Consider the following 21,245-nt stretch of genomic DNA (forward strand, 5'->3'; position numbering starts at 1 on the left):
CCCGGCGGCTCAGAGCGTGCCTTTCACACTCATGTGTTCATCTCATCTGCACCGCATCTCTGCACAAAAGACGGAAGGTACTGGTCTTACCCCTGTTTGGCAGAGGAGAAAGCGGGGGCTCATAGAAGTGAAGCCAAGCTTGCATGGTTAGTAAATGTCAGAGCGGGAACTAGAATCCAAGAGCCCTGTATCAGGTTGCTGGGACTACCATCTCCAAGTATCACAAACTGGGTGGCTTAAAAACAATAGAAATTTATCGCCTCCGTTCCGGAGGCCCGAAGTCTGGAATCAAGGCGCGGCAGGGCCGTGCTCCCTCCGAAACCCCTCGGGGAGCACTCCTAGCTCTCGGTGCCGGCTGGCTGTCGTTGGAGGTCCTCGGCTTGTAGCTGCCGGGCTTCAGTCCTTGTCTGCGTCATCACGTGGAATTCTCCCTGTGCCTCTTTGTGTCCAAACTCCCCTCCTCTTACACGGACACCAGACATTGGAGAAGGGCCCACCCTAATCCAGTATGACCTTACCTTGTATAATCTTAACTTGATTACACCTGCAAAGACCCTATTTCCAGATTAAGGTCACCTTCACGGGTACTGGGTGTTAGGACTTAAATATACGTTTTGGGGGCCACAGTTCAACCCGCAATGGCCCTTGTCCCAAGCCAGTGGCCTTCTATAGCATGCTCTTGGCCTCCTATGCTCCATCCCACCCCCCTCTCTCTTCCCCATGCTCGCCCGAGGGCAAGGGGCTCCCCTCCCCTGCAGTGGAGAAAGTGGGGCTGGCCGGGAGCACTGTTCGTCTTCTGCTCTTCCCAAATCATTACAAGTTACTAAGGTAGAATCATGAAATATAGGTGGGCTTTTTATCTTTTTTATTCCCAGACAGTAAAAATCACTACGACTTGTTCTTAATTAGTTTAATTTTGAAGCTTCTAAATATTGATTTAACCTACACTCCTTTGTACTTGCCGCAGTCACTGAATTATGCCTGTTATCGATCACAGATGGAAGCGTTTCCATCCACTGGGCTCTGGGGGCGTCTGGGAGCCCTCGGTCCCCTAGCAGGTGCACTGGGCTCAGAAGGCATGAACAGGCCTGGAGGAGAGGGTGCCTGTGCCCGATTGGAAAGGGCCTTCCCTTGAAGGACAGCTGCTCAGCATAGACCAGGGGCCGGTTTCTTTCTGATAACGTTGGCTCAGGCCAGGGGAAGTTGAATGAGAAGTCACTGGAAATCCCATTCCATTCTGAGCCCTAGCTGAACTGGGCAGGGGCAGGTAGAGGAGGAGGAGGAGGATGTGAGGTCGGGGTTCAGAGCACAGGTTTTAGAGAAGCGTTTAGGCTTTGGCACCAGCCGGAACCTCGTCTGAGTCCTGTCACCACCAGCTAGATGTTCTTGAGCGAAGTACCTACCCTCTCACATCTGTGAAGGGACTTGTAACCCCTGTCATTTCTGTGCACACTCACATCAGGCCTCCGGCATGTTCTCTCCTCTAGGCTATGCCCCTGCTGCCCTCGGTATATACTTCCATGACCACTTTTATCATGCTTTAGTAGATTGGGTGTTTTTTTTTTTTTAATCTGTGACCCTCTGCCTGCCCTTGCATCCTGAACCCTTCCCAGTGCCAACATACAGTCGGGGCTCTATTAATGCTCATTGGGTAAGGAGTTTCCCTGTGGCCAGGACAGAAGGGGTGAGGGGATCTGGAATACCGCGGTCCTAACCGTCAGCAGAGTTATCACATAGTCATGCCTGTAGCTAAGCGTTCCCAGCCCGCACCATTCCTGTGTACAGAGTTCTGGTCTCAGCTGGAGGGACCTTCGAGATGATCTCGCCCAGGGATTCTCCAACAGGAGCATCCATCAGAATCACCCGGCGGAGGGCTTGCTCATCGCTGGGTTACAAGGCCCCACTCCCTGAGCTCGTGACTCTGGAGCCATTCTCGGGGTGGGGTCACCTGCATTGCAAGTGATGCTGCCATGGCTGGTCCGGGGACCGCGGTTTTAGAGCCGCTGTTCCAGCCCAGCTGCCTCATTTCACGGGGAGGAGCCCGAGAAGTAAGAGGGAAGAGAGAAGTAAGGGGGCATAACCCCAGGTCTGTCCCCAGGCCGAGACTGGAACCCAGCCCTGTCCTGTCCTGTGTCGTCTACCACCGGTTCCCATGCCTGGCTTCCGCTTCCCCCTCTGGGCCTTCGAGAAGCTGGGTGAGGGGTGGGGAAGGTTGGACGGAGCTTCCGAGAAGTGCTCTTTGCAGGCCCCCGTGAGCTGCTGAGGGCCAGGCCGGTGGCACCGGGGAGGGGGACCCGGCGAAGAGATGGTCAGGGCAGGCCCGGAGGGGGTGGCGAGGACTGACCGGCCGTCCTCGCTGCAGTTCGGGGAGGAAACCACCTCCACCGGGGCCCTCAGCTGCAGCCATATATCTCCCAGGCTGCCTGAGACAGCTGACAGAGGGAGAAGGCAGCGAGGCCCGCCGGGCACCGGGGCTCCTTCCGCCGCGTGATTTATCTCCGAGCTTCGTCTGGCAAACCTGCTGATGAAACGGGTCTCCTTTTCTCTCCGCCTCATCAATTTTCATTCTGATTTCATTTTCCTTTTCCGTTAGAAGGGGTTTGGCCTTTCTCCTCGTTTAACTGGTCTGCTCCCCATTCGCTCTGCCTGCCTTTCTCCTCAGCCGCCCCGGGGCCCCAGGCCCTCCCCCAGCCAGGCATCTCCCCTGACCCCGCCCCAGCGTGCCCTGGGGTTCCCTCCGTCCGCACCCCAACACTAGGGAGAGACAAACCTCCTCACCTAGTTCCCCATTCACGTCAGACGGCGCTGCCTCCCTCCGTTCCTTCCAGGGCCTCAAAGCCACAGCGCCGTGCTGGGACAGCTCGCAATCTGAGGGAAGGGACGAACATCGAACATCATATTGGGCGTGGGTTCTCAGAGGATGGCGGGGGGAGCGAGGGATGGATTAATTTGTAGGAGAGGCCGCGGTCAGGGAAGACCTCGGGGATGGGAAGGAAGGCCCAAGGTGCGCGAGTGACGAATGGGACTTCTGGGCAAAGACCCTGCACGTGCAAAGGCCCAGGGGCAGGAAAGAGCATTGCTTGCCTCTCTCTGACATCTTCCCACTCTTCCCCCTGCCCTTGCACCTGGCTCCCAGGGACCTAGTGTGTTTGAAGAGATGTCCTGGGACACTGGCTGTGGGAGGGAGCCTTTCCAGAACTGTGCAGGGTCTTCCCACCATGCCCACTTGATCGTAGGAGGGCCAAGGGGAGCTCCAGGGCAGGAGGCTGGAGAGGCTTGTGGGTCAGCAGCCAGGCTTGGCTGCCCCCCCCCCCCCCGACTTGGGACTGTGGCCGGTGTGGAATGTTTCAGGCTGAAACATCTAAACTCTGCTGCAGGAGGGGCCCTCTCCCGGCTTCCAGGGAGCACCTGGGGGAAACAGAGGCACTGCTCACCTAAGCCAGGAGGAGCCGCCTTGTTTCCCGAGTGCGAGTTGTGTCAGACATCAGTGACCTGTAAATGAGCTGAGTTCCGCGACTGTCCTGGAGACTAGAAACAGGACCACAGTTGGAGGGCAGCTGGCTGCATAAGGAGGGACCGGCAGCCCGCGGTGGTAGGGTCCCTAGGAGAAGGTGCCAGCCTTCGAGGCCACACGACCACTGACGGGGGGCAGTCCGGTGCTGGCTTGGTGCAAAGGTGGTCTAGAAGCCAGGGACCGGGCCTCAAACAAAGAAAGAAAGGGGCGCTACTCAACACCAGGCGCTTTACAGACATCATCTTTCTCAGGTTCCCCCATGAGCAAGGCTACCGCTCCATGTCCAGAGGGAGAACCCGGGTGACGACGCACGAGGTCACACAGCCAGCACCAGGACTCAGGCGCAGAGCTGCCTCTAGCGCCTACCCCTGCACCTCTAACCCGAGCTCTCACGGGATTTGATGGAGTCCGTGGGACTTCCCGAGGAGGAGCCTGGAGAGCTCTAGAAGGGTGAAGACCATCGTAGGAGCAGGTCGAATCCAGAGGCAGAAGCCTGAGTCAGAGAGCAGTGTGTTCTTCCCGCCCCCCCCCCCCCGAGGGAAGGCCCAAGCCAGGGGCAGGGGTGCAAACCTAAGGGAGACGGGCCCTGGGAGCGAGTGTGGTCTCCTTGCGGGTAGCAAGAAAGGAGGCAGAAGGGCCTGAGCCCAGACTCTGAGCTGCCTGGTCTCCGGGAGCTGGGAAGCAAGCTCTGCCCCACCTGCCCTTCCTCGCCTTCCTTTTCCCTCCTGCCCTCCCGCTCGCTGTCCTTCCACAGATGTTTCCTGAGCTCCTACTGTGTGCCAGACCGTGGGAGGGACCGGCGACTCGAGCACAGTTCCTTCTCCTGAGGGGCTCACGGTCCTGGCGGGAGAGACAGGCCGACAACCAGCCGGCTCATGATGGAGGGAGGCTGGGAGCCGGGACAGGGGGAGAGGGGTCCGGGCCGGCTACCTGCGGGTGGGCAGATGATCGGCAGGACCTAGCAGCCGGGCGGGGGCAGACTTGTCCTGTGTGCAGTGCCCCCAGACAGCGGTGGCTGTGCCCTACCTCCTGGCGCCCTCCCCTGCTAATTAAGAAGGAAGGAGGCAGGCTCCCTTCCGGACCCCAGAACTCTAGCACCCTCTGCCCAGGCCAGCCGGGACTTCTGCTTGGGACAAGGCCCTGTCCTCCGGGGCAAGGAGGGGATTTTACTGAACGCTGACTCCTCACATCGCAGAGGCAGGTAGGGCAGCGGTGGAGGAGGGAACCCTCATCCTTTCCCCAGGAGATACCTTACCGCTTCCCTCCCTGCTCCCCAGGCCCCCACCACCGGACTCTCAGATGTCGGCTTGTGGCACCAGAGCCATGGAAATAGAAAGGGCTGGCGAATGACACCCTGGGTTCCAGGCCGGGCTTTCTACACTCTAGCTGCGGGCCCTTGGTCTGACCCCCTAGCTCCGAGCCGGAGCCTTCTGGTCTGTGAAGCAGCCACCTCTCAGGTCGTGGGGAGCAAATAGAAATCCTGGCACAGAGAAGGGGCTCGGGAATGTCCCGTCTATCTCCTGAGACTCTCCTTTATGTCACCCGTCCAGTGGCGTCAGAGCCGAGGGGACTCACCTTACCAAAGAGAGATGTTCAGTAGAATAATGGTTTTCGAGCTTTGATCACTGTGACCCAAGGGCAAAAACTGCATGGTTTTTGCCTCATGCTCTTGTCTGTACCCAAGTGTGAATGTGTGTGCATAAAACTTCTCAAAACGGTGCTGGGTCTAGCTACCGTCAATGCGCTCTGGCGTTTTCTGTTGTATTTCATTTTTTTGAAATGCAGATTGTGACCCACTTTAAGTTGTTTTTATGACCCACTGACGGGTTGCCATTCACCGTTCACACAGCCCATCTCCTGCCCCTACCGGGAAAGTGCGCGCTGTGCCACGCTCCGAGGACACGCAGATCAATAAGAAAGCACCCTTTCCTCCAGCAGCTCACAGCCTCGTATGGAAAACAGGCTCACAGACGGACAGTAAGGAAGGTGCTGTCGGGGAGGAGGAAGTCTGCCCCAAGAGTCTCGGGACTGCGAGGCGGTGGGAAAGCCCACCCTTCTTGGAGGGAATCGTGGACAGTATCACAGAGGAGGGAGCATTTGGGACGGGCCTCTGTGGCTGAGGTTGAAGCTGGAGGAGGGCTGTACAGAGTGGACGGGTCCGAGGCGTGGCAGAAACTAGCAAGTCCTGTTTGGTGGGAGCATGGGGTGCCCGGGAAGGAGAGGGCTGCTGGGAGGGAGGTGAGGAGGCGGCCCCAGGAGAGGCTATCCTAAGGGCCAAGACAAGAAACGAAAGGGGGAAGGAAGTGCAGGCACCGTGGCGGGTGTGGGAGGTGGGAGAGGGACAGGTCAAGGTGGCAGAGATGTCCAGCCTCGGAGACTGCTGGGCGGCGGTGCCGAAGGACAGAGATGGGGCGGCCGGAGCGAAAGCAGGCTTGGTGGGAGACATGGGGTGTGGGACAAGTCGAGGCGAAGAGGCTCTGAGGCAGCCAGGTGGAGGGGTCCGGGGGCAGCTAGCCGCAGGTCTGGGCCTCTCCTTCCTGGCCACGCCCACGTTTGTCCTCTTGCCTGGTGCCCCACACTCCGTAATGAGAAGACCCAGGAGTCTGGGGGTGGAAAGGAGGCAATAGGGCCACCCTGGGGGGTGGCCAAAACCCAGCAAGGCTTTGGGTGAAGGAGGTCGGGTGAGAGGCACAGGGCTGCGTGGGGCCAGGAGGTCATTCCCGCCCTCTTCCCGCCTTCAGCACATGGCACTCACAGACCCAGCCCCGAGGAGCCCCCCCGGAGAGGGGGACCCGAGGTGTAGAGCGATTTCCAGATATGGGAATTGTGGAAGAACAAAGAGGGATTAAGAGGAACCAGCCTTCCCGCCTTCCTGGAGATGGCCGGTCCCGCGAGACAACCCAAGAAGTGTAGCCCCCTTTGCGGCAGGAAGATGAAGTGAGGGAATTTCAAGCGTCAAGCTCTGGGGGTCCCTAAAGCCAGAGTCAACTGTTTCCAGAGTCCCCGGTCCCGAGTTGTGATGGAGACGGAAGAGGAATTCTGGGTTTAAAAGATGAAACTGATTGATGGTGACGGAAGTCAGGACAATGGTTAAGTCCAGGTGGGGGCTGGATATTGACTGACCGGGAGGGCCACACGGGAACCTTCTGGAGGGCTGGAAACATTTACGTCTTGTTCCGGGTGGTGGCCGTCTGGGTACCTACTCACGGAGAAACTCATCGAGCCGTGCGCTTCGGACGAGGGCCATGTAGTCACTCTCCTGTACATATGTCACACTTCAGAATATTTTTCTTTATCACAAGAGGTGAGAGATGAGAAGTAGGTGGTAAGATGGAAGGAGAGGCAGGGGTGAGGGGGGGCGAATGAAGGGAACGCAGCGCTTCCTGCACCGGGACTCCCGCACTCCTCCCCGAGGCCCTGCGAGGAGGCTGTCACCCCCGCTCCCCAGCTCAGGCACTGGCTCCGAAGGCTGCCTGCCTGGCCCAAGGTCACACGGCAAGCGGCAGAGCCAGGCTCCAACTCTGATGGCAGAGCCCGGGCCTCCCGCTCCACCGCTCCTCCTTTGCATAAGTTATTTATGGAATTCAGACTCTGCAAGACTAGATAAACGCGGAGGTCGCCTCCGGCTCTGAGGTCCTGCTTTGTCTGCGATTAAATGAGAGGTAGGAGTGAGGGGCCGGGCTCCCCTCCCAGGAGGAGCAGGAGGCCAGGTGCGCAGATGGAGGGCTGGCCTCCCTCCCTCTGCACCCCTCCCACCCCGCGCTTATCTGCCGGTGAGGAGGCCGGAGTTTATCAACGCTACACTCAATTACGCTGCCCATCTGTCTCCGCAGCTCAGGGGGACCTGACGCTGAAGCAGCGAAGGCCAGGCCATCGATCACCACCGCCGCTGCTCCTTCCGGACCCTTGGCTCCAGCTCTGGAGGCTGGGTGGAGGCCGCACCGGAGGGAAGGGGAGAGAGGGGAGGGCGGGGCGAGAGCCCACGTCCACCGACCTCCTGGGGGAGCCCCCTGTCATGTAGGAGCAGCCGGACGACGGAGAAGGAGGGAAGGAGCAGCCGCAGACACAGCTTCTCCCAAAGTCTTCATTAGTTGCTCTGCCAAGGGCCCGAGTTTAACAGGAAATGTAAGGGACCAGTGCCACCCTGGAGTGGATGGCCCTGCTTCCCTGACTGTGGCCCCAGAGCTTTCAGTCTCCTGTCACTGCAGGCCAAGGCTAGCAGGCAGCCCCCAGCCCCCAATCAGAGGGCAGGCCGAGGTCCACGTGCAGCCCGCTGGCTCTGTTTGTCCGTTTGCGGTGCCGGCCCGGCCACACTCACACAGGAGCAATGTCTTCCCTCTGCTGTCCCCCAAGTCGGGGGCGGGGGGTCGCTCTAGCCCCGAATCAAGGAATGGTGTGTGCGGGGCCCATCAGGTGGCTGTAGGGGCGGAGGAGCTGAGGACCCAGGTCATCTCTGAAGGCACACGGGGCCAGCCCCGTGCTCTGCTCCCGTAAGGCCGGCCTGGATCCGCCAGGCGGCAAGCTTTGGCTGGGCTGGTGGCCCAGGTTGTGGAGTCCGAGGCCTAGGTTTGAATCCCAGCCCCGCCACGTGGACCTTTGTGCAACCCCTGACGAGTCATGTGACCCATCGGAGCCTCAGTTGCTTCCCTTGCAGGATGAGACTACAAAATCCCTCCTCTGCCCACGCGCGGGCTTGATGGGGGGGGGGGCTCCCCACTGGCGTCCATCGACAAGGCCCCTCCGCGTGCTCGGCCCTGCGCCTGGTGCCGTGGGGGCACAGAAAGCGTGTGCGGCATGGCCCCCGCCACGAGGAGCTCGAAATCCAGGTGGGGAAAATGTCCACGCAGTCGTGTGAACTCCTGCTCACCCCGGAGATCACAGATAGAAGACAATTAGCTTTCTCCGCAGCTCCCGGCAGAAACTGCTAATCAGCCTGCACGGGTGGGCAGGTGCAAGACAGCCTGAGACGGCGATGGCAGGTGAGTGGGCAGCTCTGCCTACCTCCCTGGAAGGGGCTGTGCGCTCAGACGCGAGGGGGAGGACTCGTCTGGGCCTTTGCCAAGCCTTGGGATCAGAGGTGCGGCCGAACGTGAGTCATTGAGCCACCGCCTCCCTCTGGGCGCCGAACGCCCGCCCTGGGCTCCTGGCGGGGGAGCAGGTGCACTGCCTCACCCACCCAGCCAGAGGGGCTGCTGCGTGGGGTGGAGGAAAAGGTTTTGAATTCAGTCTTAAGTGGTTCCTTCATCCCCGCCACGCAGCTGAGCCTCCACAGAACGGAGGCGTTAGAGCCAAGGTGGTGGAGGAGAGACCCCTGCGGCTCAGATCGCGTCTGAAGGCCAAGGGGGAGGCCCGGCCCGGCCTGGCGGGAGACCCCTCTCCACTCACCGCAGGCTTCTCTGCCCTTCAGGACTGTCCTGCGCTCTTCTAATCACTTTGCAGTTTTCAGCCCTGCCGGAGTGAAGGAGGTTAATGTCGTGACGTGTTATCTATTTCTGTTCCTCGCTCCTCCATGCCACCCGGAGGCAACGCTGGGCCACGGTGGGCAAGCCCAGTAGGGGCTCGTGGAGGACCTGGACGCACTTTCTGTTCCCCCTGAGAAGTCCTACCGCTGGAGAGCCTCCCAGCCCTGGGGGAGGACCGGAGCCGGGAGGCAACTGACATTTATTGAGCTCTTTCTGGGTGCGCCCCACTCGGCTCCCTTAATCCTAACGGCAACCTCATGTTAGACGGAAGGAACAGAGGCTCTGAGAAGCCGATCCGTTTTGCCAGCGTGCTCTGGCAGGAGGTGGGAAGTCAGAGTAGGATCTCTTCGCCTGTGGGCTCTGCTCTCTCTCGTGCCGGGTCGAGGCAGGAGGCAAGGGCCTCTGGGATGTGTACGTGTGACAGGACCACCGGCCTAGGTCCCGTTCGGTGACAGGGCCGTCCTGGGACTCAGCTCGTTCCTGCCTCCTCCGCCCACATAGTACACCACAGAGTCCCCTGCCCTCTTCCTGCCCACCAGTCACTAGCTTGGGCGGCCAGGTTCCCTGGGCTCCCGCTGCACGTGTATGCGGGCGTGCGTGCGTGTGCGCACGTGTGTTTGTTTGCTCTGAGTTTTACGTGTCAGTGCACACACACCCCCACGCAAAACCTCTGTGCATTTTAAGTCACGGTTGTTTTCCCACCTTCAGAAATAGCTGCAGAGGAAGGTGGGAGGTAGTCGAATGTAAACAGGCATACCACTCTCCTGCTCAGGGGAGGGACGGCGCCTCCAGCCGCTCCCCTCCCCAGCATCCTGGAAGCAGGGGGGAGGTGGGCGAAGAGCGCCTCTGGCCAGGTGAGCGGCACCTGCCTGGAAGGTGGTAGAACGCATCGTCCCGGGACACGAGAATGGGCACCCGGCCCGCGGCCGGACCTGAGGACAAAGAAACGTGATGTAAATGGCACAACCCCGGAACTTGGGTGGATTCCCGTCTCCTGCCGCCTACCAGCTACGTGTCTTCAGCGAAGTTCTTTAACCTCGAAGAACCTCAATTTTTTCATGCGCAAACTGGGGGTATTATATTAATGCTTATCTTGTCGGCTCGTTTTGACGGTTAAGTGAAATAAGATACTCAGAGTCTGTGGAGTCCTGGCAAATCTCAGGTGACGAGTAAGTGTTGGTGTGCTTCCCTCATAACCCGCGGTTGGAAAACTACCCAGATCGGACTTCTACTCGTGAGGGGACCGGGCCCAGGAAGGCCCCCTGGTTTTTCCCCCATGTTCGTTGTAAACCAAGGCTGAATTTGCCTCCAGGGTGATTCAGCCTGGCCTTGGGGTCTGTGGGAGCCTGGATTACCCATACCTAGGAGGTGGGAAACAGTGGCTTAGATTCTAGGCTGTGGGGTGGGGGGCGGGGTGAGCGACCTCCTGGGGGAAGGGGCTCTGGGGCCACAGAGATTGATTCGTAGAGTACACATTCACTGGGCACCTGCTGCGTGCTCTAAGCCCAATGATGACCAAGACAGGTCTCCAGCTGGGGAGACATTTCCATGTGGTGTGGTCCAGGCTATGACAGAAGGAAGCATGGGACACTGTAAGAGCGTAAGGTGGGCCCCTTAGCCAGCCGGGAGTTGGGGAGGGGGATGGGAGAAGCTTCTGTAGGAGGTGACTGACCTTAAGTAGAGGCTTGGAGAACCACTAGGACTTGTCTAGGAGGCCATGAGGAGACACGAGAAGGGGGGCACGTCAGGGTAACTTCAACTCAAAAGTGTTGCTGTGCATAGTTGGTAAGTGGGAGGCAGGAGGCAAGGGCCTCTGGGATGTATACGTGTGACAGGACGTCATAGAAGGAGAGGCAAACAGCAAGAGAACAGCAAGAGAAGCCAGGAGATCGGCCAGGGACAGGTCCCGTAAGGTCTTACCTGCAGGGCTGAGGAGCTCAGACCCAGGCTTCCTAACCCCACCACCTTCCTCCAGGGAGCTCAGTCAGGCTGTCGGCAGGTCCTGCCTCCGGGCGGGAAAGTTGGCAAAAACCAAAGCCATACACTAGGAGAGCCTATGCCGACCCCAGGCTGGAGCACCAACTTCCCCAGCCTGTCTGGGCATAGGGTCAGGGACCATTGCCTTTCTACTTCCAGAGTCCTGAGAGCCCACCCTGGAATTTCGAATCTGTACTATTTCCACAACCACCGCCGTCCCCTACACACACACACACACACACACACACACACACTGCTCAGAGGGATGCCTGGAAACTTTACCCAGTGAGCCAAAGAGGGCAGGGGAGATGTGAGAAGGTAAGAGAATCTACTCCACATCTCTCGGCTCAGAAGGACTGTGGAGATGACGGTCATTCTAGCATCTCCTCTCCTCCACACACGTGCACGTACACCCCTTCCCGAGTTCTCCCGGAAGCTTCCCAGTTCAATCTCTCCCCCCTTCCCTGAAGACTCACAGTTGCTCCCTCCCCCAGCGGATGGTAGAAAAGGACACCCAAGCCTCAGGGCTGTAGGACGGAACCCAGGAGCCCTGGCTGTCCCCGTCTCTCCGTTCCTTTGCCCTCTGGAGTCAAGCAGGGGTGACACGGGAGGAGGGAGTAGATTCTGCTTCTCTGCCACCTCCTGACTGTGCATCCTTTTCTTCCAGGGCTGCCCCGATGGGGCGTGGCAAGGAATGAGCAGGCCCCGCCCCAGCAGACAAGGATGGAGAGCCGTACCCAGGAGGGCAAGAAGCGATGCCCACCCATCCCCACGTAGAATGACCGTCCCGGGAGGGCGGTTCCCCAGGCCCTGGCAAGGCTGCTGACCCTCGGCCTGCGAACCGCTAAGAGTAGGACTCCAGACTCTCCTTGCGGATGGTTCCCTACCCTGTGGCTCCATCATGAGGCTCCTCGTGGCCCCCCTTTTGCTGGCGTGGGTGGCCGGTGCCGCCGCCGCCGTGCCCGTGGTACCCTGGCGTGTGCCCTGCCCCCCTCAGTGCGCCTGCCAGATCCGGCCCTGGTATACGCCCCGGTCATCCTACCGTGAGGCCACCACCGTGGACTGCAATGACCTGTTCCTGACGGCGGTGCCCCCCGGGCTGCCTGCGGGCACGCAGACCTTACTGCTGCAGAGCAACAGCATCGTCCACGTGGACCAGAGTGAGCTCAACTACCTGGCCAACCTCACAGAGCTGGACCTGTCCCAGAACAGCTTTTCGGACGCTCGGGACTGTGATTTGCGCGCCCTGCCCCAGCTGCTGAGCCTGCACCTGGAGGAGAACCAGCTGAGCCGGCTGGAGGACCACAGCTTTGCGGGGCTCGCCAGCCTGCAGGAGCTCTATCTCAACCACAACCAGCTCTACCGCATCGCCCCCAGGGCCTTTGCCGGCCTCGGCAACCTGCTGAGGCTGCACCTCAACTCCAACCTGCTGAGGGCCGTTGACGGCCGCTGGTTTGAGATGCTGCCCAACCTGGAGATCCTCATGATTGGCGGCAACAAGGTAGACGCCATCCTGGACATGAACTTCCGGCCCCTGGCCAACCTGCGCAGCCTGGTGCTGGCAGGCATGAACCTTCGGGAGATCTCCGACTACGCCCTGGAGGGGCTGCAAAGCCTGGAGAGCCTCTCCTTCTATGACAACCAGCTGGCCCAGGTGCCCAGGCGGGCCTTGGAGCAGGTGCCCGGGCTCAAGTTCTTAGACCTGAACAAGAACCCGCTCCAGCGGGTGGGGCCTGGGGACTTTGCCAACATGCTGCACCTCAAGGAGCTGGGTCTCAACAACATGGAGGAGCTGGTTTCCATTGACAAGTTCGCCCTGGTCAACCTCCCCGAGCTGACCAAGCTGGACATCACCAACAACCCCCGGCTGTCCTTCATCCACCCCCGCGCCTTCCACCACCTGCCCCAGATGGAGACCCTCATGCTCAACAACAACGCTCTCAGTGCCTTGCACCAGCAGACGGTGGAGTCCCTGCCCAACCTGCAGGAGGTGGGTCTCCATGGCAACCCCATCCGCTGCGATTGCGTCATCCGCTGGGCCAACGCCACGGGCACCCGCGTCCGCTTCATCGAGCCGCAGTCCACCCTGTGCGCCGAGCCGCCCGACCTCCAGCGCCGCCCAGTCCGCGAGGTGCCCTTCCGGGAGATGACGGACCACTGCCTGCCCCTCATCTCCCCCCGCAGCTTCCCCCCCAGCCTCCAGGTGGCCAGCGGAGAGAGCCTGGTGCTACACTGCCGGGCACTGGCTGAACCGGAACCCGAGATCTACTGGGTCACGCCGGCCGGGGTTCGACTGACGCCTGCCCGTGCTGGCAGGAAATACCGGGTGTACCCCGAGGGGACCCTGGAGCTGCGGAGGGTGACGGCAGAAGAGACAGGCCTGTACACCTGTGTGGCCCAGAACCTGGTGGGGGCTGACAGTAAGACGGTTAACGTGGTCGTCGGCCGGGCCCCCCCGCAGCTGGGCCGGGACAAGGGATGGGGGCTGGAGCTCCGGGTGCAGGAGACCCACCCTTACCACATCCTGCTGTCTTGGGTCCCCCCACCCAACACAGTCTCTACCAACCTCACCTGGTCCAGCACCTCCTCCCCCCGGGGCCAGGGGGCCCCTGCTCTGGCCCGCCTGCCAAGGGGAACCCACAGCTACAACATCACCCGCCTCCTTCAGGCCACGGAGTACTGGGCCTGCCTGCAAGTGGCCTTTGCCGATGCCCACACCCAGCTGGCATGTGTATGGACCAGGACTAAAGAGGCCGCTCCTTGCCGCAGAGCCTTAGGGGACCGACCAGGGCTCATAGCCATCCTGGCTCTGGCTGTCCTCCTGCTGGCAGCCGGGCTAGCCGCCCACCTTGGCGGTGGTCAGCCCAGGCAGGGGGCGGGTGGGTGGCCTCTCCTTCCGGCCTGGGCTTTCTGGGGCTGGGGGAGTGCCCCCTCCGTGCGAGTGGTATCCGTGCCCCTTGTCTTGCCCTGGAACCCTGGAAGGAAGCTGTCCCAGTCTTCGGAAGGGGAAACACCATCACCACTATTGCTACAAAATTCCTGAAGCTCGGCCCGCTCTCAGCAGTAGACAAATAACGAGGACTACTTTTTACCAAAAGGGAAGCGATCTGGGCCAGATGCCCTGCCAGGAAGGTGACATGGACCCGCGTGCTTGAGGCCTGGCAGCTGGACCAAGACAGACAGGCTTTGTAGCCTCAGGGGGGCGCTCCCACCGCCTCCAAAAAGTTGCCCTTACCTTCCGGGAGCCTGTCCGCTGACATTCTGATGAGCATCTCCAAGGGACAGGAGGGACTCTGGCGAGAGCCTCCTCCCACCCCCCCCCCCCTAGTTGTCTGTGTGCCCAGAGGCTCCCGGGCTTCTGCTTGGATGTCCCCTGCCTGTGTCCCCAGGCCCTTGGCCCACAGGATGCGCCCCCTCCTCTTCTCTTTCTTTGCACAGTCTCAGTTGCTTGCTCTTTCCCCTCCTGGGCAAGGGCTGAGGGAGGCCTCTCCTCCCCACCGTGGGGTGACCGCTCCCAAAGTGGGTCCCTGGTCGGATCTGAAGGACATCTGGGGAGAGGGATGCCCAGGAACGCCTGATCTTGGCAGCCGGTTTGGCACTCTGAGGTTGACTTTCTATAGGCAATTTTGTACCTTTGTGGAGAAACGTGTCACCTCCCCACAACCCAGTTCACTCTTTTCTCCTGTTTTGTAAAAAATAAAAATAAACAAGAATAACAATAGTAAGGGGGGAAAGGAAACCAAGGGAGGATAATCTTTGAATACTAAGTGTAACTGAAAAGCTCTGTGCTCTGGAATCTCTTCACACCCAGGGGGTGGTTGGAGGGAGGGGCTGGGAAGGGACTGGAGGGGAGAGGGAGATGGTGACAGAGGGCACAGGTGTTCCCTGTAGGTCTGAACTCGGGCCTGCTGGGGTGGGGGGGGGCGGTTGGGGGAGGCTGACAGGAGAGGGAGGAACCACAGGAGGCAAGGAGAGGGTGGGAGGAAAGCACAGAGAGAGAGAGAGGGAGAGAGAGTGGAAATTTCCATCACCAAACATTGTCACCCCTTCTCTTTCCCTGATAAGCAATTAACATGCCAGTGCATAGGAAGCACTTGCCGGCCTATTTCTAATTAAACAAACCCAAGAGGCAGAGTCATGCAGAGAATTGCAAATCATCAAGACAGCAAGAACTTTGGCTCACTGGGGCAGAAGGGGGAGTGGGGTGACAGAGGATTTGGGGAGGGGAAGGCTGTGGGAGAAAGAAATTGCTGCATGGATCTTTCCGGTCCATTTCGGTATCATTTGCCATGAGCCTGGTTTGGTTTGCAGTATTTTTTGGTGGTTTTTTTTGGTTTTTGTTTTTTTTTTTTGCTTTTTTGGTTTTTAAGACAGATTGACTTGTTAGGACCAAATGCGAAGAGGGGTCTCTGTCGGAAAGGCAATAGAGCCCAGGGGAGGGGGCTGCCGTGCCCGGTCAAGGGGGCCGCTCCAGGGCAGAGGCCACTGGCCACAGCTTTGGTTTTGGAAACGGGCTGAGACGGCCCTGGGTTTCCTGGGACTGAAGAAGCAGCATCGGAACCTGAGCGCCCCTGTGCTACAGACCCAGAGGGCAGACTCATCGCGGGTTGGCTCCAAGCCGCCATGGGGATTGCAAACGTATACGCAGGTGGAAGCCAGGCCAGGAGACGGAGCATCGGGCCCCACGGAACCTAGAAGGAGGACACTCACCCCAAGCCAGAGGGCAGCGCTCCTCTCAGAGTCTCGGGACCACACTTGGAGAACCACGGAGTCCAGCCTGCGGGGGCTAGAAGGTTTCGCTCCCTCCGCTGCCGGCCCCAGTGTGTTTATGGGTAGCAGTACAGGTTCTGGTCCCAGGAGAGTCAGAAAAGAGGCAGGAGGATGGTGCCTCTGGCCCCCTCCCCTCCACTGGTGGACGGCTCAGCCCCCATCACGAAATGACCACCCTCTGCCCTGATTCGTGCATGTTTTTTCCCATGGGCCAGTTATGTGCTATTTAGGGGAGGGGGCTGGGAAAGCAGAGATCTGACACACGGGCTCCCCTTCCCCTTTGGGCACCCATGGCCGACACTGCCAACGCCTCACAATGTCCCTACCTGAGGAGCTCTGGGGTCACCTCAGCTACTCCGGGCAGCCCTACCCACTGGCTGGAAATGGCCTGTGGGATCTAGCTGGTTCTCTCCATCGGTGAGGGTTGATCCAGAGCTCTGTGGGGAAGACGTGGGGCAGGTCCCGTGCTGAGCGTGGAAAACGGGAGTTGGAAATCATCACCTGTCCTTTCCTCTAGAACAGCAGGCGCTCACTGCCTTCCTTGACAGGCCCACACGGCAAGGAGAGTCAAGGTGCTGTTCCCTTGAATAAGCCCCCAGAGCCCTGTGAGGCCTGGGGAGCCCTGCAGCCCCATCCCATTGCTACCTCTGCTGCCACCCCTAGAACATCCCTGTGAGCCCTGGGCCTGGTCATAGCAACTCAAAGAGTGGCCATCTGCACAGCTGGGGGCCCAGGGCCTTGGAGCCTGCTGGTTCAAAGTACCTGTAAACGTGCCTGAGGTTGGAAGACGGGGGCGGGGCGGGGGGGGAGGAGTAGGCTGGGAGGTGAAAGAACCCGCTTTGCTTTCGCATGGACTCCGCAGTTACAGACGGGAACCCTACGGGAATCATACAAGCCGTGGGTCCCCAGGAAAGGGGATTCGAGTCAGGCTCCTGGTCTCAGGCATCCAGGCTCTCGCGGCAAAGCCACCTCCCCGTTGCCACGGGGCTTATACTGCTTGCACCCTTGACAATGAATCCCTCCTTCTTGGGGGGAGAAACAGTCACAGGGGTTTAACCTGTCTCTCCTCTGAATCCCAGTCCTAAACGTGGTGGCCATCCCAGAGAAATTAGGCGAGGTGGAAGAGGATGGAGCGAGTGACCTCCTTTCTGTCACAGAGATGCCACTAGAGGGACATCCGTAGCCAGTTGGGGACAGGGAGGAAGAGGCACCTTGCGGGTTGCTGTGTCCTAGAAGAGCTAGAAACCGAGCAAAGGAGAGTGAGCAGCCTCTCCCCTGGCACAGAGAGCCAGGTGCATGGCTCGGGTGTGTTTTGCCTGGCGGGGGGGACAGCGCGACCGTGCCCCGGAGGTCTATTTAGACAGCCTAACTGGCCGTCCCAGCTTCTACACTAGACCGAGCCTGTGGGCAACTGAACATGCTGGGTCTAAAACCAACAAAACAGCTATTAAGCCTGGTCTCTTCTATACATTTAAGATTGCCCTTTTTTTTTTAACCCTAAATAGAAAGCAATATTTATTTCCCCTTAAATTTTAAGGTGTTACGTAGGGCCTATCATTTCCATCTATTGAGACGATTTCTGTTGAGTGTAGTAGCTCTCCCTCCCTAGGGCATGCCACTGAGAGGTCCCCTTGCCTTCCATGTGCTCGTCCACGGAGCCAGGACACAGTTCTGTGGCTCACCGCGGCAGCCTTCCCATCTCCTTGACAGGCTCTATCAGTCAATACGTCTGGGATGGCCACTCGGCCAACTGCAGACAGCTTAAGCATGCTATCTTGCAGCCCACGTTTCTGCATTCTCCCCCAGATGGACTTTGTGGGAGGCTGTGTGAAATGCAGAGATAGCGAGCTGGAGGCATTCTTCAGAGCTCTCGGTCCGGTCCCGGCATCAGAGAAGTAAACGCGGTTGGCTGAGCTAGGGTAGGTGACCAAGTAGAATTTTATTGGTCTCAGCATTGAAAGTCCTTTGTTTCAGGAACTCTCCCAGTCCTGGACAAACTGGGATGGTTGGTCACCCTAGTTGAGCAGCCTCTTTCTAATAGCGCCCTCTTCCTTCCTTCCCTCCCCACCCTCCCTCCCAATCAACAGTTAATGAACGAAATGGTCTGCGCGGCTGTAGGAAATGGGGACGTAGATACAGACCTCTGAGCCCATGGACCTGGCTTTTCTAGTGAGAAGGGAGAGTTGATGAGCAGGACACATAAGTAAGAATACGTAGTCTTGTAGGATGGTAACGAGTACTATGGAGAAAAAATAAGTCAGGGAAGAGGAGGAGTGGATGTGTAGAGCCTTACACGGGGTGTTCAGGGGAAGGCCTCACTGAGAAGTTGACATCTGAGCAAAGCCTTGGGGGGAGCGAACCAGGCAGTTATCTGGGGGAAGAGAGATCCAGACAGAGAGAATAGCAAAGGTGAAGGCCAAGAGCAAGGAGGTCAGTGTGGCCACAGCAAGAGAGGAAAGGGAAGGGCAACCGTGACGGGGGTTTGTGTCGGGCCTTGTCAGCCACTGGAAGGACTTGGGCTTTTCCTCCAGTTAGAGAGGGAGCCACAGCAGGGTCATGGGAAGATGTGGCATGGTTGAACTTGAGGGGATGCCTCCTGGTTGAGAACAGCATGGGGGCAGGGCTGGCAGAGGGCAGAAGCAGAGAGGCCAGGTGGGCGTCTGCAATAATCACCTCCAGGTACTCATCACTTCTAGAACATTGCCAGGGATGGGCACTAAGCGCACCTCTGTATTTTCTAAATCTATCCCCTTCCCCATTTTGAAAATCAAAGCCACATCGAGCGTTCCGCAAACTCCCTGCTGCTCTGCTTTTCCAGGTGATTCTTCAAAGGGGGCTCCACCATCATGTTTGCAAGTTCTGTCCGTGCCCTTGCCAGTAATGGCCAGTGGAGGTCATTTAAGGGAGTGAGGAATGACCTTGACTGGCCTTCAGTTCCATCTTGTGTTCGTCAGTCGCTCGGGGAGAGGCCACAGTGACTGCCGGAGCCCCTACTCTGCCCTTTCCTCTGTCAACCACTGACAACGCCTTGGCTGTTCCAGACCCAACGTCTACATTCCTTCTTGCTGATTTTACCCAAAGAACCCTTGTGTGTTCCTCAAAGGTTTCCCAAATGTCAAATCAATGTATCTTTAGCCTTCCCAATACAATTTTTTTTTAATATTTATTTGTTTGGGGAGAGCTCAAGTGGGGAAGGGGCAGAGAGAGGGGGACAGAAGATCCGAAGCAGGGTCTGCGTGGACAGCCTGACAGCAGCGAGCCCAATATGGGGCTCGAACTCACAGACCGCAAAATCATGACCCGAGCCAAAGTGGGACGCTTACGTGACTGAGCCCCGCAGGTGCCCCTGACCTTCCCAGTACAATTCTGATGCATTTGCACAGTCCTTTTGCACTTGCCCATTAATTAAAAGCCTCTCCTGTATTTTTTGTAGTAACGGTGATGATTGAACACCTACCACGTGTGGCCACTCTCACAGATGTGTCACACACGCCGCTTCACTTCAACCCACAGCTGCCTTATACAGCGGATGCCACTAGCCCCATTTGATAAATTTGGACGTCAGAGCTCAGAGAGGTTAAATGACTTCCCCAAGGTCACGCAGCTAGTGGGTGGCAGAGTCAGGCTTCAAACACCGTCTGATTCCAAGGGCTCAGGTTTAACCACCCTGCTCTAGTATATTCAAATTCATATACTTCAGAGGTATGTCAGTAGTTTCTCGAGAACACGCGAACTTCTAAAATCTGCATGCCTTAGAGAGCTCCTGCACAGCCACGTTTATTTTTAGACGCTGCCCTCTTTTATTTTTCTTTCTTACGCTCAAGATAATTTGTGACTCCATTGTCAAGACTGCCGTTGTGAAACCTCTTGAACTATATTCTCTTGAGAATCACAGTTTTGATTCTGTTCTCTGAATTTTTGAAACATCCTTTGTAGAAGTCTGGGCGGGGGCAGGGGGGGTAGTTTCTGATTTTGTCCCCTCATCCTTCCCTTCCTTAGATACTGTGAACTCTACAAGTACGTGGTGGCTTCCTCCAGAGTTTCCGATCCCTCCCCTCACCGACCAGTTCTTCTGTGTCGGTCAGAATTACGTCCGGAGCAGCCTTCACCAATGGGTTTCCATTGCTTCTGAGCTCAGACATCAGCTGGGCAAGTCAGGAGCTCCTCAGAGGCTCGACACTGAGCCCAGCAAAGCACCAAACAAGTGTCTAGGCGGCAGGAGTAGCTGTCGCTGACTTCTCCCGGCCTTTGCGCCATTATACAACATTGATTAGAAAATGTGGTCCCGAGGCGCCTAGGTGGCTCAGTGTGTTAAGCGTCCAACTTCGGCTCAGGTCATGATCATGCGGTCCGTGAGTCTGGGCCCCGCATCGGGCTCTGTGCTGACAGCTCAGAGCCTGGAGCCTGCTTCGGATTCTGTGTCTCTCTTCTCTCTCTCTCTCTCTCTCTCTCTCCCCTAGCCCCTGCTCATGCTCTGTCTCTCTGTCTCTCAAAAACAAATATTTTTTTAAAACAAAGAAAGAAATATGGTTCACATGGCCTCCTTCTGGCCAGGTGGCCCGGATCACTCTCATACCACAATGCTGAGCCATCCTCCTTGGTATCTTCATCTACAAGCTGGTTATGCTGCTGTGAAAAATGGCAGCTCCCTCGGCAACAAGAGGACAGGAGCAGGTCTGACGGAGTGGGAAGGACCTCTACTTCATCCCTTCACTGCCACTGTCAGAAATCAAAACGGCCAGGCTGTCAGCCTGTACGGAGGGAAGAAGGAACCCACGCTCAACATCGTGGTAAGAATAATGTATGGCCCATTGTGGTCCATTACTAAGCTCCTGGATATCTACCTTCTCATCTGCCCTTAGTAATTACTCAATGAGTTAGGCAGCACAGACAGGATTATTACCCCCATTTTACAGGTAAGGAGACTAAGGCTTGGGAACTTTAGATGAGTTACCCACCATCACACAACCAATAAGGGTAGAGCTGGAGTTTGAGTGCTGGTCTTCTAATTCCAAATGCCCATGCCCTATCCACTTACCCCCACTACCTTCTACATGACAAACCAAGGAATAGAGGGGTGCATTCCTCTCAGGGGTGTGGGATGCTAGACAGCGGTAATCAGGCACCAATGACAGAGGATAAAAACGAGATGGTATCACTTGTGCTGACAAGGATGAAAGGAATGGGTGTGTGTTGGGCGGGAGCAAGAGCCCCAGGACTTGTGGGAGTGGAGAGATGATCGAGGCAGAGGAGCCACGGGCTGAGAGGGTGAGCTGTGGCATGTGCCCGTAGTTCCAGAGCTCAATGGCCACCGGCCACCACTTGGTTTAGTCCCAATTCTCGCGGCTGAAGCCAGGCACAGAGTCCTCCGATTCAGGAGCCTGCCTTCCAATGGCTTCAATGTCATTATCTCCATTCATGTCACAGTGAGGGGTGGAAGGGAACTAGCACTCTGGTGTCCTGGTTCAGGGCAGGGCCGGACTATCACTGGAAGATGGAAAGCCATCCTCCTCAGGGCCCTC

At 58.1% G+C, this 21,245-nt stretch overlaps 1 protein-coding gene and 1 long non-coding RNA gene across 4 annotated transcripts in view; one reads left to right on the plus strand and one right to left on the minus strand.

Moving 5' to 3' along the window:
* The window catches only part of LRRN2 (leucine rich repeat neuronal 2), a 61,314-nt gene extending 46,622 nt beyond the window's left edge, over window positions 1-14,692 (plus strand). Inside the window, exon 2 of the mRNA XM_027074827.2 lies at window positions 11,621-14,692. Coding sequence (XP_026930628.1) covers window positions 11,855-13,996 — 2,142 coding nt within the window. The 5' untranslated portion in view covers window positions 11,621-11,854 and the 3' untranslated portion in view covers window positions 13,997-14,692. The remainder of the gene's footprint in view (window positions 1-11,620) is intronic.
* Window positions 3,449-21,245, minus strand: part of LOC106972886 (uncharacterized) — a 66,441-nt gene continuing 48,644 nt past the window's right edge. Inside the window, exons 4-5 of one of the 3 annotated variants that reach the window (XR_008293251.1) lie at window positions 9,734-9,908; window positions 3,449-8,962 (exon numbers count right to left, since the gene is read on the minus strand). This is a non-coding gene — a long non-coding RNA (uncharacterized LOC106972886). Of the gene's footprint in view, window positions 9,909-17,881; window positions 20,475-21,245 lie in introns of those variants that run through there. The other 2 variants (XR_008293250.1, XR_008293252.1) reach the window with 2 other exon arrangements.

Source organism: Acinonyx jubatus, chromosome E4 (genome assembly GCF_027475565.1).
Source record: "Acinonyx jubatus isolate Ajub_Pintada_27869175 chromosome E4, VMU_Ajub_asm_v1.0, whole genome shotgun sequence".
NCBI classification, from domain to species: domain Eukaryota; kingdom Metazoa; phylum Chordata; class Mammalia; order Carnivora; family Felidae; genus Acinonyx; species Acinonyx jubatus.